Here is a 13,875-nt window from a genome sequence, read left to right on the forward strand (position 1 = left end):
GGTGATATTTGAGCTGAGGATTGAATGACCAACTATGCAAAGATTCTGGGAAAGAGTGATTCAGGCAGAGAGAATATCCAGCGTAAATGTCAGAATAACCAGAGGGAGGGAGGTACACATGAGATCAGATAAACAGGTAGGCGCCAGATCACAGAGTCCTGTAGGGATGGCAAAAAGTTTGAATCAATCTCTGTCTCTCTCTGTTTCTCCCTTCCCCCTTCCCCTACCTGTCATTCTAAGAGTGATGATAAGCTGCTGGAATTGTAAGGAAGAGGATGACACCTTCTAATGGATATTTGGCTGCTGTGTGGTCGGCAACTTTTGGAAGGATTTAGAAGACAAATTCAGAAGACAAACTTAAGCTTGTGCCATTGGCCTGGGAAGAGGCTTCTTTATTTGGAGGTGGACCCAACTGGGAGCTCTGGGCCACGCGTTCAGGGTATCTAGGCGGTTGCTATGGAGGGGCAGCTTGGCGGTTGCTAGGGCTGGAGCGGGCTGGGGCTCCACGCAGGGCGACGCCTAGGTGGCTAGGGCGGGGGAGGAGCCAGGCCGGTGGTGGCGCGCGCCGCGCGTTCACAGGAAGTCGCTCTGGGGCAGGGAGGGGCGCGAGCGGAAGTGACGTAGGTCGTGCACACGTGGTCCGGCGTGGTTCACGCGGGTCACTTCGGCCGGGCTTGGGTAGTTCTAAGTTTGTTTCCCCACGTAAGCCGGACCTCGCACTCCGGTCCCGGTCTCATCGCCAAGATGGTGAAGCCCAAGTACAAAGGACGGAGCACCATCAACCCGTCCAAGGCCAGCACAAACCCGGGTACAGGCGGCAGGGCTGATCGAGGGTGGAGCTTGGAGGAAGTATAGGGAAGGGCTCCGAGGAGGACTGGGAGGGGAAGGAGGGTTACTTGGGTGGCATTGCTTAGAATGACTACTAGCGGGGTGGCTGTTGGGGATGAAAAGGGAAAAAGGAAAGCAATATTTGTGGTGGTTTCTTCTTAGGGGGGCACTGAGGAGGGCTGACATTGCACGTCTGGCAGGCCAAAGTGTAGTCAGCTGGTCTAAAGTCAGGGGAAGTGAACACTCAGGCTGGCAGCCTCGGGTCCTCTCCAGTTGAGAGATGCAGAGAAAGTCAGCTTGAAAATGGGTAATCGGGCCTTTTACATGTGATCATACTTGCCAGCCACCTTAACTTTGACCTTTAAAATGAGAAAGGGATTGTAGTTTTTGCCCTTGGAATTATTCTATCTGGTAAAGTGCTTAGAGAACCCTACAAAGAAGTCAATATGATCATTGCAGTAAGGCTGTTTTGGAGATGTGTATAAGTTTTGGCGAGGTTCCACCTGTAGGATTTAACAAGACATCCTGTGGGAGAGTTCTTTCCATTCAAGTTTAATTAATAAAACTTTGTTTTAAAATATGGTTTAGAATTTTTGACAGCTTTAATGCCTGTTGAATGTTTACTCCGGATTGATAATAAATTATTCAGTTTGCACAAACTGGAATCTCAGAATGTTAGACCCCAAAAGTCCCTTAGAGATTATGATTTTACAGGTGAAGAGACTAAATCAAAATGCAGGAAGTGGCTTGTCATAATTGCAACAGTTAGTGAATAGTAGTAGAGCCGCCAGTCTCTACTGTTAGAGAGTAGGAGAGCCAATGGGCTGTGGTTTCAGCCTGTCTTCTACTGCATCACTTCAGGACCAGACAGGTGATTTAAAGGGCTCCCAGCCGGGTGTGGGCTCACGCCTGTAATCCCAGCACTTTGAGAGGCCGAGGCGGGAGGATCACCTGAGGTCGGGAGTTCCAGACCAGCCTGACCAACATGGTGAAACCCCCTCTCTACAAAAAATAGAAAAATTAGCCGGGCATGATGGCAGATGCCTGTAATCCCAGCTACTCGGGAGGCTGAGGCGGGAGAATCGCATGAACCGGGGAGGCAGAAGTTGTAGTGGACTGAGATCGCGACACTGCACTCCAACCTGGGTGAAAGAGTAAGACTCCGTTTCGGGAAGAATAAATAAATAAATAAATAAATGGCTCCCCAAATGAGAAGCTAGGCTAGTATTACCCTGCTCGTTGGTTCTTCTCTTTCTCTTTGAGGTGTAAGGCAAGAATTGCTGTGTTGATTAAACAAAAATCAAACATTAAGAAACTGGAACACATATATATCAAAATTATAGTCTCCATGGTGCCTTGCATGGAGGAGGCACTCAATATTTGTTAAACGGAGGCATAGAGGTAGGTATCTTCGTGGTTAAGACCATAGATGGTGATAAAATGCTCGTGTTCAAATTCTGGCACTGCCATTTAGTAACGGTTTGACCTTGGGCAAGGTGTCTGACCACTGTGCCTCAGTTTCTCACTCTGCAGCATGGGGATAATATATCTATAGGATTATTGTATGGATTAAATGAGATGATGCCTATAATGTGGCTAGCCATCATAAGTGCTCAAAAATACTAGCTATTCTTCTTCTCAAATACAATCCTATCAAAGATCAAAGGTTGGGTCAGCTTTGTCATACCATATAGCTTCAAGTAATAATTATTGGAACAACATGGAGAAAGAGATTTTTGTGGTTGGTGGTTTCTTACCTAATTTGGGTGAACTACTTGTTGCATTTTAAGCAATGACTTGTTGGTTATACTGATTGGTTATCAAATAGGGCACTGTGTACTTCTGCCTTTTGTAGATCGAGTGCAGGGAGCAGGAGGCCAAAACATGAGGGACCGGGCCACTATCCGGCGCCTGAATATGTATAGGCAAAAGGAGCGCAGGTGAGCATTGGGTGCTGTCATCCTTTCTCTTTTCCTTCATGCCTTGACCGCTAGCTGAGACTGATTAAGCGTTTGCTGTTCTCACCCCCACTTCCTCCAAATAGGAGTTATATATTCTCGAATATAATTGTATATGAATGTCATTAGGATAAATGGTTAATTTTTGGTTAAGGGCATGGGTAGCTGGTGGTGAAATAGTGATGGTTTCACAGTACTCAAAAGTAGAGGTCTTGTTTCTCACAGCCCTGACCTTCACAAATGGCGCATTAAATCTCAGCGTTAAATATGGCCAGATATAACAAAACCTACAGGACTATAGTTAGGAAAGCCACCAGAAAATGTGTTTTTTAATGCCAAAATGTAGATCACAACATTGTAGCACTTGGACACTCATCACAACTCTGAGTTCTGCTGAGGTAGCCTCTACCACAGGGATTTGCTGAGTGTGGCATTCTGCTAGCTGGTCTTAGTTTGTTTGGTAATTAGATTCTCCGTCTCCGTCTGTTCTACAAGATGTGACTAAAATACAAATGTCAGTTAACTTAATATGCGTTAGTCATCTACTTTGCAGTTTGTTTTAGAATTTGGAATCCCAGCGTAAATCACCCTCTACTTGAACAATTCATCTAAACCAGCCTTCTAATCATTACCCAAAAAACTCAAGTATGTGTTTTTTTTTTTTTTTAAGCAAACAGTAAACAGATTTTTTAAAACGTCACTGTTAGTTGTTATTCATCTAGCAGTAATCATTACGTGCTCTGTTGCAAGTGGTTAGATGGCTTTTGGGCAATCTGTTTCAAATGTAGAAGTACTTTGTGTTTACTGGAATTGGTATTTCATGATCATTTAAAACCAAAGTAAGAAGTCCTTTTGGGCCTGGCGCGGTGGCTCAAGCCTGTAATCCCAGCACTTTGGGAGGCCGAGACGGGCGGATCACGAGGTCAGGAGTTCGAGATCATCCTGGCTAACACGGTGAAACCCCGTCTCTACTAAAAAATACAAAAAGCTAGCCGGGCGAGGTGGCTGGCGCCTGTAGTCCCAGCTACTCGGGAGGCTGAGGCAGGAGAATGGCGTAAACCCGGGAGGCGGAGCTTGCAGTGAGCTGAGATCCGGCCACTGCACTGCAGCCTGGGTGACAGAGCGAGACTCCGTCTCAAAAAAAAAAAAAAAAAAAAAAAAGTCCTTTTGATGGAAAATATATTCTGTAAATCAAACTTTGCTGTTGCCATTCTTCTGTTGTCAACCAATATCTGTTCTTTCCTCAATTTAGGAACAGTCGTGGTAAAATAATTAAACCCCTGCAATATCAGTCAACGGTGGCTTCTGGCACAGTAGCAAGAGTAGAGCCAAATATTAAATGGTTTGGTGAGTATTATCCCCTGCTACTTTGCTCTACAAAATGTATGCTGAGTGGAAACGGCTAGGATGTTTAAATATCTAAACGACAGGAGTTTTTGGTGAGTGGAACTGTCAAGGATTATCTGAGAAAGGGATAAGAAAAAGTACTGGGAAAAGTAGTGGTGGTAGATTTAATAAATAACTTCTTTTTGAAGAGTGCTCACCATTAGTAATTGTAATTGAACCCTCTTAAGCAGATAAGACCATCCTTAATGACTAGCATTCACAGACCTTAGAATGCTCATCTTGATCTTTTATGCTTGCCTGGAGAGATACTGTTTGAGAGGTGGCCTTGTAGGTGTTTGTGCATATATCCTGCAGGGTAAGTGCATTAGCCCAGAGTTCCTCTGAAACACTTCTTAATGGGATTTTTATTTGAACTTGGGTGACAAAGGGTCTCACTGTTGAACCTTCCAACAGTGAATAGAGTATCTTCAGTCTCAGGGTGATCACAGCTTCTTCCTTGGAAAACTCCCTGTTCCATTTCAGTCTGGGCTTTTAACTTTGCCCTTAGCCACTGGTAACGTATGGGCACTTTAGATGATCAGACCCCAGTGTTTGCTTGGTGTTTGACCTCTGTCCTTGGGGGCAGATGGCAGCTACCTTTGAGTCTCTTATACTTTTGGTAGGATACTTCCTAGGAACTGCAACACAGAAAGGTGTCAAAGAAAACTCTGCAGAGAAGCATTTAGCATGGCTGCTGGGTACTGTGACTCCAGATTAGACTGCCTGGGTTTGGATTCTAGTTCTGTCATTTATGTGCAAGTTATTAAGTCTGTCTGTTCATCAGTTTTCTCATCCCTAACATGAGAATAAGATGAAACCTATCTCACAGGACTGTCATGGTAATCAAATGAGTAAATACAGGCAAGGCACAGTGGCTCACGCCTGTAATCCCAGCATTTTGGGAGGCCAAGGCTAGTGGATCACTTGAGGTCAGGAGTTCGAGACCAGCCTGGCCAACACAGTGAAACCCCCATCTCTACTGAATATAGAAAAATTAGCCAGGCGTTGTGGTGGGCACCTGTAATCCCAGCTACTTGGGAGGCTGAGGCAGGAGACTCCCTTGAGCCTGGGAGGCAGAGGTTGCAGTGAGCTGAGATTGTGCCGCTGTACTCCAGCCTAGGTGACGGAGTGAGACTCCGTCTCAAAACAAAAAAAGTAAATACATATAAAGTGCTTAGAATAGTACCTAGCAAGTAGTGAGTATAATGTAAGCATTACTTGCTACCATCATTACCACCTTGCTGTTTTGCATTCATGCTGCAGGCATGCTGTTTAATTGAATGCTTTTCAGGATCTCCCTCACAAGGTGTTTTCCAGGTAGTGGTGCAGGGCTCTGTCTTGTTCCCTTGCATGGATTCATTGGTTAATGAATCATTAACCAATTGATTAACCAATTGAGGTCCCTTTGCATCCTCATAACCCTAAAAGTGGTAACTATGACTTAGGTTTCAGTGTTTCAGGATTCTCTGTCTATACTGACTGATCAGTTGTGATTGGCTCCAAGTTTCTCTGCCAGATCTAGCAGGAAGTAGGACATTTGTCAGATCTCAGTTCCATTCCATGCTATTTATTTCTCAGTTTCATTTAGTCAGGAAACGGCTTGGAAAACTATTGAAACCCTTTGTCGGTCTGGGTTGGTGGAATAGTTCATAGTGTGCAAGTGCAGGAGAGGCAGCTTTTTGGGTTTTTTTTCCTCCTTAAGTTTGGAAACAGCTCCAAGGATGGATGGATCAGGTACTTGGGTGAGTGAGGGTAATTTAAAATCTTGCCTTTCACCGTGTCAGCGGAAGATGGATGTGCAAATATTTATTAAGTGGCAACGTTCTTTATTTGTAAAACAGGAAACACACGTGTGATTAAGCAGTCATCATTACAAAAATTTCAAGAGGAAATGGATACAGTTATGAAGGATCCATACAAAGTTGTCATGAAGCAAAGCAAGTTACCAATGTCTCTTCTCCACGATCGAATCCGGCCTCATGTAAGATGTAGGATATCCCAGGCTATGGAATTTCCTGGGCAGACTCCTTGCAGCTCCCTCTCTAACATATTTGTCTTTTGTTTTTCTTAGAAAATAGCAACTTCAATGTAGCAATGATGAACTTCCTAAGACCTCTGTCATCTTTTCACTTTTAGTATGAAGTGTGGTAGTGTAGTGGATCAAAGCACAGGTTTTGGAGTTGAGACCTGAATTTTAATCCTTGCTCTATCCGTTCCTGTACCCTTAGTTGGGTTTCTCTATGAACTTTAACTTCTTTGCCTTGAAAGTAAAAATAGGCTGGGCGCAGTGGCTCACGCCTGTAATCCCAACACTTGGGAGGCCAAGGCGGGCGGATCACCTGAGGTGAGGAGTTTGAGACCAGCCTGACCAACAAGAAGAAACCCCATCTCTACTAAAAATGCAAAATTAGCTGGGCGTGGTGGTGCATACCTGTAATCTCAGCTACTCAGGAGGCTGAGGCAGGAGAATTGCTTGAACCCGGGAGGCGGAGATTGCAGTGAACCAAGATCGTGCCATTGCACTCCAGCCTGGGCAACAGGAGCGAAACTGTCTAAAAGAAAAGAAAAGAAAGTATAGATAACCCACCGCCTTGGGTTATTGGCTACAGATGAAACATCTGTAAAGCACTTGGTCCTTAGTAAGCACATAGCACACCACCTAATAAGAGCTAAATTGATAACAGATATTAGTAATATTATTTATTATTATTTATTTTGGTAGGCAAACTTGTTTTAAGTGGTAATTCCATCAAACATTGGGACAGCGTAGAATTAGGATTGAGTTGGTAGAACTTTGGTGTTGGGTACGTTCAGCTTTTGTAAGATTCTTGAGATTTCTTCTCAGCTGAAGGAAGGGCTGCTGGTCACATTGGTTGTCAATTGCTGAAGTTTGAAGTACAGTAAGGATTCAATCTGGGTTGAATGGAATGAGTTTCACACAGAACAAAGAAAGAGTCTGATGTTTGTCTGCTCATTTTTACTTGCATTGAATGATAATTCCCAGAAATGTAGCCATTACGTAAGCTTCAGTTCCAACATGGGGAGGGGAGAAAAACATTGACATGCGTACGTGGGTTAAATAGTTCAAAGAAAAGTGTTTACTTGCAGAACAAAATAAAAACTAAGGCCTGGTTATTGCCTCAGGTTTTGTCAGTTATGTTTTGTTTCATGATGGACTAGAAGAATGGCACCTATTAGTGGAATGACTGTTTTCTTTCAGGGGAACACATGAGTGTAATTCATGAACCACAGACAAGTTGCTCATTTCCCTTGTTCTCTTTGTCTGTTCTCCCTAAAGCCATCTTTTAAGCAACTATTGAATCTTGTTTATGAGAAGAACAGAGAGGCTCTATCATGGATTTATTGCTTTGTTGCCTGTTCTTGTTGTCAGCGCTTCTAAAATTCAGTATTTAAATATCTGGTATGTAGAATGAAGGGTCTGCAGTTGCACCAGTCAGCTTCTTTGTTGATGCAGAAAGCTGCTCAGAGTAATTGCTGCGTTTTCTGCTTTGGTCTTGAAAAACCTTACCCATTTTATTTTAGTGTGATATCTATTACTTATAAAATCTAATTCTGAGATTATTTTGCACAGTGGAGTTAGATCAGATATGCATATTCATCTATATGTGTTTTAGAACTACTGTATTTCTGTAGCAATACAGTAAGAGTACTGTAACTTTGCAGATGTACTTTGTTATATACTGTATATTACTGTATCATACTTATTAATGTGTAGGTTTATAGACAAAGCCTTGTGTGCTGTAATTTATAGGTTAAGAGATTTTGAAGATAATTTTGGTCACACTTGATTTTACCCAGTGACATTAGAACCTGTTTCTCATGTAAAATGAGCTGCTTCTGTTTGGGGATGCTCCTGAGTGGAACATAGTGACTAAAACTAAACTGAGTTGTGGGTCAGAGCATCTGAGAAAATGAAAATAGTTTAAGGATCTTTAGAAGTTGGAAGAGGGGATATGTTAAAGTTCAGAAGCCATGGGGGCTGCTCCATCATCCTCACAGCTTTTGGTAGTGGTGCTTACGGAGGAGCTTGTACTAGGGGGAAAGGGGTGATTCTTTCTTTTTTTTTTTTTGATATTGTCTGCCGGCTGTTAACATTCTGTTATGTGATAGATCCTAACTCAAACTTTGATTTTTATCTTGCTTCAGAAATTCTTATGCCTGTAACTCCTTTACAGGCACATCAAGTTCTAGTTAGTATCAGGTTCCTTTAATCACATCTAAACTATTATTTTGGACTTTTGCTAGATGTTTTTCATCTGAAGACTTGCCATGTGCATTTAATAAAAACGTTACCTAAATTAGGGAAAATGTTATCTGAAACTAAAATGCATCTTACAAAACAAACAATTCCTTTTAGCCATGAAAGAAACTAACTTCCAAGAAAAAGTTGGCATTTACAGTTGGTTTAAAAAAACCTCACAAATTTGAGTATGATTGTCCTTGATAAAATCTATGAATTTGGCGAATTTTATGCACTTGTTTGAAAGCTAAAAAAATGGTGGAAAAGATTAGTTAATTTTCATCACTGTAGCCTTAATTACATTTGACTGAAGTTTATGATAAATGAAATAAAGCAGAGTTTTGGCAAGTTTTGCACAACTATTCATATTTACTTTGATTATTTGTATTACTTTTGTATCTCTCTAAGGAAGCTTACAGAACTTCAGAATAAGGGAACCAGTGTTTGTGCCATTTCAACAAGTATTTCTGATTTGAAACCAGACTGAAACCATGTTCTTATAGATTTGGGTATGGGTTGAACCTTGGAAAAATAAAATCAGAAAGTCTTTCCTAGGTGGGTGTTTAGGTTTTCGCTTTTCCTCAGTGCTTTTCTTAGTTTTACCTGTTGTTCTTGTTCTCTTCAGAAATCGAAGGTCCACATTCTTGATACTGAAGGTTTTGAAACTACATTTGGCCCTAAGTCACAGAGGAAGCGACCAAACTTATTTGCAAGTGATATGCAGTCTCTTATTGAAAATGCTGAGATGTCCACTGAGAGCTATGACCAGGGCAAGGATCGTGATTTGGTAACTGAAGACACTGGTGTGAGGTACAGTTTTTTTTGTTTTGTTTTTTGTTTGTTTGTTTTTTGAGACGGAGTCTCACTCTATCGCCCAGGCTGGAGTGCAGTGGCACGATCTCGGCTCACTGCAAACTCCGCCTCCCTGGTTCACGCCATTCCCTTGCCTCAGCCTCCCGAGTAGCTGGGACTGCAGGCGCCCACCACCTTGCCTGGCTAATTTTTTGTATTTTTAGTAGAGACGGGGTTTCACTGTGTTAGCTAGGATGGTCTCGATCTTCTGACCTTGTGATCCGCCCACCTCAGCCCCCAAAGTGCTGGGATTATAGCATGAGCCACTTCGCCTGGCCTTTTTTTTTTTTTGTGGATAGAGTCTTGCTCTGTTGCCCAGGCTGGAATGCAGTGGCACGATCTCGGCCCACTGCAACCTCTGCCTCCCAGGTTCAAGCAATTCTCCTGCCTCAGCCTGCCTCCATGCCCGGCTAATTTTTTGTATTTTAGTAGAGACAGGGTTTCACCGTGTTGCCTAGGCTGGTCTTGAACTCCTGAGCTCAGACAGTCCACCCGCCTTGGCCTCCTAAAGTGCTAGGATTATAGGTGTGAGCCACCCACCGCGCCTGGCCGAGGTGCAGTTTTGAAGTTCATGCAAGTCTCATCATTTGGTCTTCTGCAACAAAACATTTTCTTTCAAGTTATTTTGCCTGTGTGAAGCTCAGTGCTTTAACTCATATATGGAGCTGTCTTCTTCCCTCAGGCTGGAGACATTGGTGAAATTGGGGCTAGACTGAAGATGTCTAAGGTGGCTTGATTGACAAAGGTCTCTCTTCATCCCCAAAATAAGATTTTCTTCATTTATAATCATAATACACCATAGACAAATTAGGAAATATAGTTAAGTTGGAAAATGCAACACAAAGAACATAACTCATAACCCCATTACACATATTAAGCATTGTTAATGTCTCCGTGAATATCGGGGCTTCCTTAACTGGAGAACTCTGAGTTCATGGATGGCCTTTAAGGTTTCTTTGACTCTTTGAAGCAAATATGGAAAATTTGTGAGCATACATAAAGGCGGTGGGGTTTTGTCTTTTTTGTTTTTGTTTTGGGGAGGAGAAGAGGAAGTGTCTATAACTTTCATCATATTCTTGTAGGAATCCATACTCAAAAGAAGAATCAGTCACTAGCTGGCTGCAGTGGCCCGCCTGTAATACTAGTTTTCTGGGAGGCCAAGGCAGGAAGATCGCTTGAGCACAGGAGTTTGAGACCAGCCTAGGCAACATAGCGAGAACTTGTCTCTACAAAAAATAAAAACTTGGCTGGGCATAGTGATGTGCACCTGTAGTCCCAGCTACCCAGAAGGCTGAGGTGGGAGGATCACTGGAGCCCAGGAGTTTGAGGCTGCAGTAAGCTGTGATTGTTAGGAATACATTTCTATGTCAGTATATAATCAACAATAATATAATATTTATTGTCAGAGTAGTGTTTTGTTTCTTATGGCTAGTCTGATTGTTGGACATTTATACTGTGTATAGTTTTTCCTTATGGTGAACAACACAAGGAAGAAGCATCAATGTGACCACATCTTTTTCATCCTTAATTATTCCCCAAAGATAAATTCTTACGGAGCAAATTGTGGTATTAAAAGGTATGCATGTTTTTTGATAGGCAGCTGCCACATTGCTCTTGAGAAAGGTTTAATTTCATTTCCCTTGGGTAGTGCTAGAAATCTCTCATTCTCCATCCATCTCATGTCTCTTAAATGAAGTGGAGGTTTTGCTGTCTTAGTGAAGAGGCATTGTCCTTTGACTGCATCAGTGTTATTACCTCATTGCTATTGTCAGCCCATCTTCAAGCATTGGGCCACCTAGAGATAAAATGTCAAGCCATTTGAGGCCAAGCAAAAAGAGGCAGTGAGTTCATCTATTTATTCTTAGAATTATTTGAACTTTCGTTGGCTTTGTATTCTGCCAATTTGAATTTTTCCTCCCACAAAAGGTATAGTAGGTAATGGAGTAAAGATAGAACTATTTTTGTTTACCTTGGATAAATGTCCTTGAGACTAGTAAATGAACAGATTCTAAACCTTATCAGAAAAATACTGCTTTATATGGGAGCTATGGAGTATAGGTTGTGATTCAGCTCCTGCCAATTCCATTTTAAAATTCTTTTAATTCTTTTTTTTTGGGACGGCGTCTCGCTCTGTTGCCCAGGCTGGAGTGCAGTGGTACAATCTCGGTTCACTGCAAGCTCTGCCTCCCAGGTTCACGCCATTCTCCTGCCTCGGCCTCCCAAATAGCTGGGACTACAGGTGCCCGCCACCATGCCTGGCTAATTTTTTGTATTTTTAGCAGAGACGAATTTCACTGTGTTAGCCTGGATAGTCTCGATCTCCTTACCTCATGATCTGCCCGCCTCGGCCTCCCAAAGTGCTGGGATTATAGGCGTTAGCCACCGCACTCGGCCTCCCACTTTATAATTCTCTGTGACGTACTGCTTAATTCAGTCATGCTCTTTTTTTAGTTTAATGTTTTATTGTGGTAAAATGTATGTAACAAAAAATGTGACCGGGCGCAGTGGCTCACACCTGTAATGCTAGCACTTTGGAGGCTGAGGTGGGCGGATCACCTGAGGTCAGGAGTTCGAGATCAGCCTGACCAACATGGTGAAACCCAGTCCCTACTAAAAATGCAAAAATTAGCTGGACCCAGGGGTGAACACCTGTAGTACCAGCTACTCGGGAGGCTGAGGCTGGAGAATCACTTGAACTAGGGAGGTGGAGGTTGCAGTGAGCCAAGATCGCACCACTGCATTCCAGCCTGTGCGACAGAGCAAGACTCTGTCTCAAAAAAAAAAAGTACTCTTTAAAAAGAGGTTAACTCTTTTGTTTTTTGTTTTGTTTTTTTTGGACGGGAGTCTTGCTCTGAGGCTGGAGTGCAATGATGTGATCTTGGCTCACTGCAACCTCCGCTTCCCAGGTTCAAGCGATTCTCCAGCCTCAGCCTCCCGAGTAGCTGGGATTACAGGCACCTGTCACCACATCCGGCTAATTTTTTTGTATTTTTAGTAGAGACAGGGTTTCACCATGTTGGTCAGGCTGGTGATCCTGGCCTTGTGATCCACCGCCTCAGCCTCCCAAAGTGCTGGGATTACAGGTGTGTGAGCCACCATGCCCAGCTCTTCTAACCATTTTTAAGTGTACAGTTTAGTGGCACTAAGTTCATTTACATTGTTGTGCAATTATTGCAGCTGTCTGTCTCCAGAACTTTTTCATCATCCCAAACTGAAACCCTGTACCCGTAACACTAACGCTCCATTTCCCCTCTGCCCCCAGCGCCTGGTAACAACATTCTACTTTCTGTCTCTCGTGAATTTGACTGGTTTAGGTGCCTAATATAAGTGGAATCATACAGTATTTGTCCTTTTGTGTCTGGCTTATTTCACTTAGCATAATGTCTTCAAGGTTCATTCATGTCATTGCATGTGTCAGAATTTTCTTCTTCTTTTTTTTTTTTTTTAATTAATTAATTAATTTTTTGAGACAGGGTCTTTGCTGTGTCACCCAGGCTGGAGCAGTAGCCTGCTCACGGCTCACTGCAGCCTCAACCTCCTGGGCTCAAGGAGTTCTCCCACCCCAGTCTCCCCAGTAGCTGAGACTACAAGCATGCAACACTATGCCCAGCTAATTTTTGTATTTTTTGTGGAGATGGGCTTTTGCCATGTTGCCCAGGCTGGTCTTGAACTCCTGGGCTCAAGCAGTCTGCCCTGCTTGGCCTCCCAAAGTGCTGGAATTACAGGTGTGAGCCACTGAGCCAGCTAGAATTTCCTCCTTTTTAAAGTTGAATGCTATTTTGTTGTATATATGTGCCACATTGTGTTTACCCATTTATTTGTTGACAGACGTTTGGGCACACTGTTAAAATTCAGTTTGTTTCTGGTCCATCTCCAACTGGGTTTGATACTGTTTCTTTTGGTACATTGACTTTACCCTAAAGCATTCTTCTAGTCTTAATGGTGCTTCAGTTGCTCATTTGGGGTGCTTTCTTATTTAGAAATGAAGCTCAAGAAGAGATCTATAAAAAGGGACAGTCCAAAAGAATATGGGGTGAGCTCTACAAGGTAAGACTCCTAAATTCCCTCCCATTGAGTGGTTCCTTTGGCTTTCATGATTTTGTAGAAGAAAACTAATTTTGATATATTGAAGCTCTGTTGCCCAGAGTACAGGCACCACTGCCTGTTCCATCCTCTTCCTCCTACAAAGAAACTCGGAAGACATACTAGCATTGATCTAGGGAACTGCATTGTTTAAAGTACTTGTATAAGAGTAACAGCTATCTTTTATTATACATGCGTATATTTATTACCTGTCAGTATTTTTTAAGATTTCCGCCAAAGTGATATTCCTGTTTAGATTTATCATGCCTAGTTAAAGTCATATGCAACATTTTAAGTTATTTAGTCCACCCCTCTCCTTTTATAGATAAGGACTCCTGTCTAGAAAGGTTTAATGCTCTACCTAGCTCAGCTAGCTTGTTAGTGAAGGAGGCTTTGTGTGTCTTGATTTCTGATCCACTGCTCTTTAACTGGCAGAGGTTTATGTCCATGCACTAATAATAACAACCTTCAGAAGAAACATTTTCAAGCATAATCATGTAATTAAAT

The 13,875-nt window shown here is 42.6% G+C and overlaps 1 protein-coding gene across 2 annotated transcripts in view; it reads left to right on the forward strand.

Moving 5' to 3' along the window:
- Positions 1–581: 581 nt before the first annotated feature.
- Positions 582–13,875, forward strand: part of GNL2 (G protein nucleolar 2) — a 30,451-nt gene continuing 17,157 nt past the window's right edge. The window contains exons 1-6 of one of the 2 annotated variants that reach the window (XM_017892125.1): positions 582–808; positions 2,684–2,768; positions 4,039–4,133; positions 6,014–6,153; positions 9,059–9,243; positions 13,266–13,332. In XM_017892125.1, coding sequence (XP_017747614.1) covers positions 745–808; positions 2,684–2,768; positions 4,039–4,133; positions 6,014–6,153; positions 9,059–9,243; positions 13,266–13,332 — 636 coding nt within the window. In that variant the 5' untranslated portion in view covers positions 582–744. Of the gene's footprint in view, positions 809–1,954; positions 2,230–2,683; positions 2,769–4,038; positions 4,134–6,013; positions 6,154–9,058; positions 9,244–13,265; positions 13,333–13,875 lie in introns of those variants that run through there. The other variant, XM_017892126.1, reaches the window with a different exon arrangement.

The sequence above is a fragment of the Rhinopithecus bieti genome, unplaced genomic scaffold (genome assembly GCF_001698545.2).
Source record: "Rhinopithecus bieti isolate Rb0 unplaced genomic scaffold, ASM169854v2 scaffold_22548, whole genome shotgun sequence".
Classification (NCBI taxonomy): domain Eukaryota; kingdom Metazoa; phylum Chordata; class Mammalia; order Primates; family Cercopithecidae; genus Rhinopithecus; species Rhinopithecus bieti.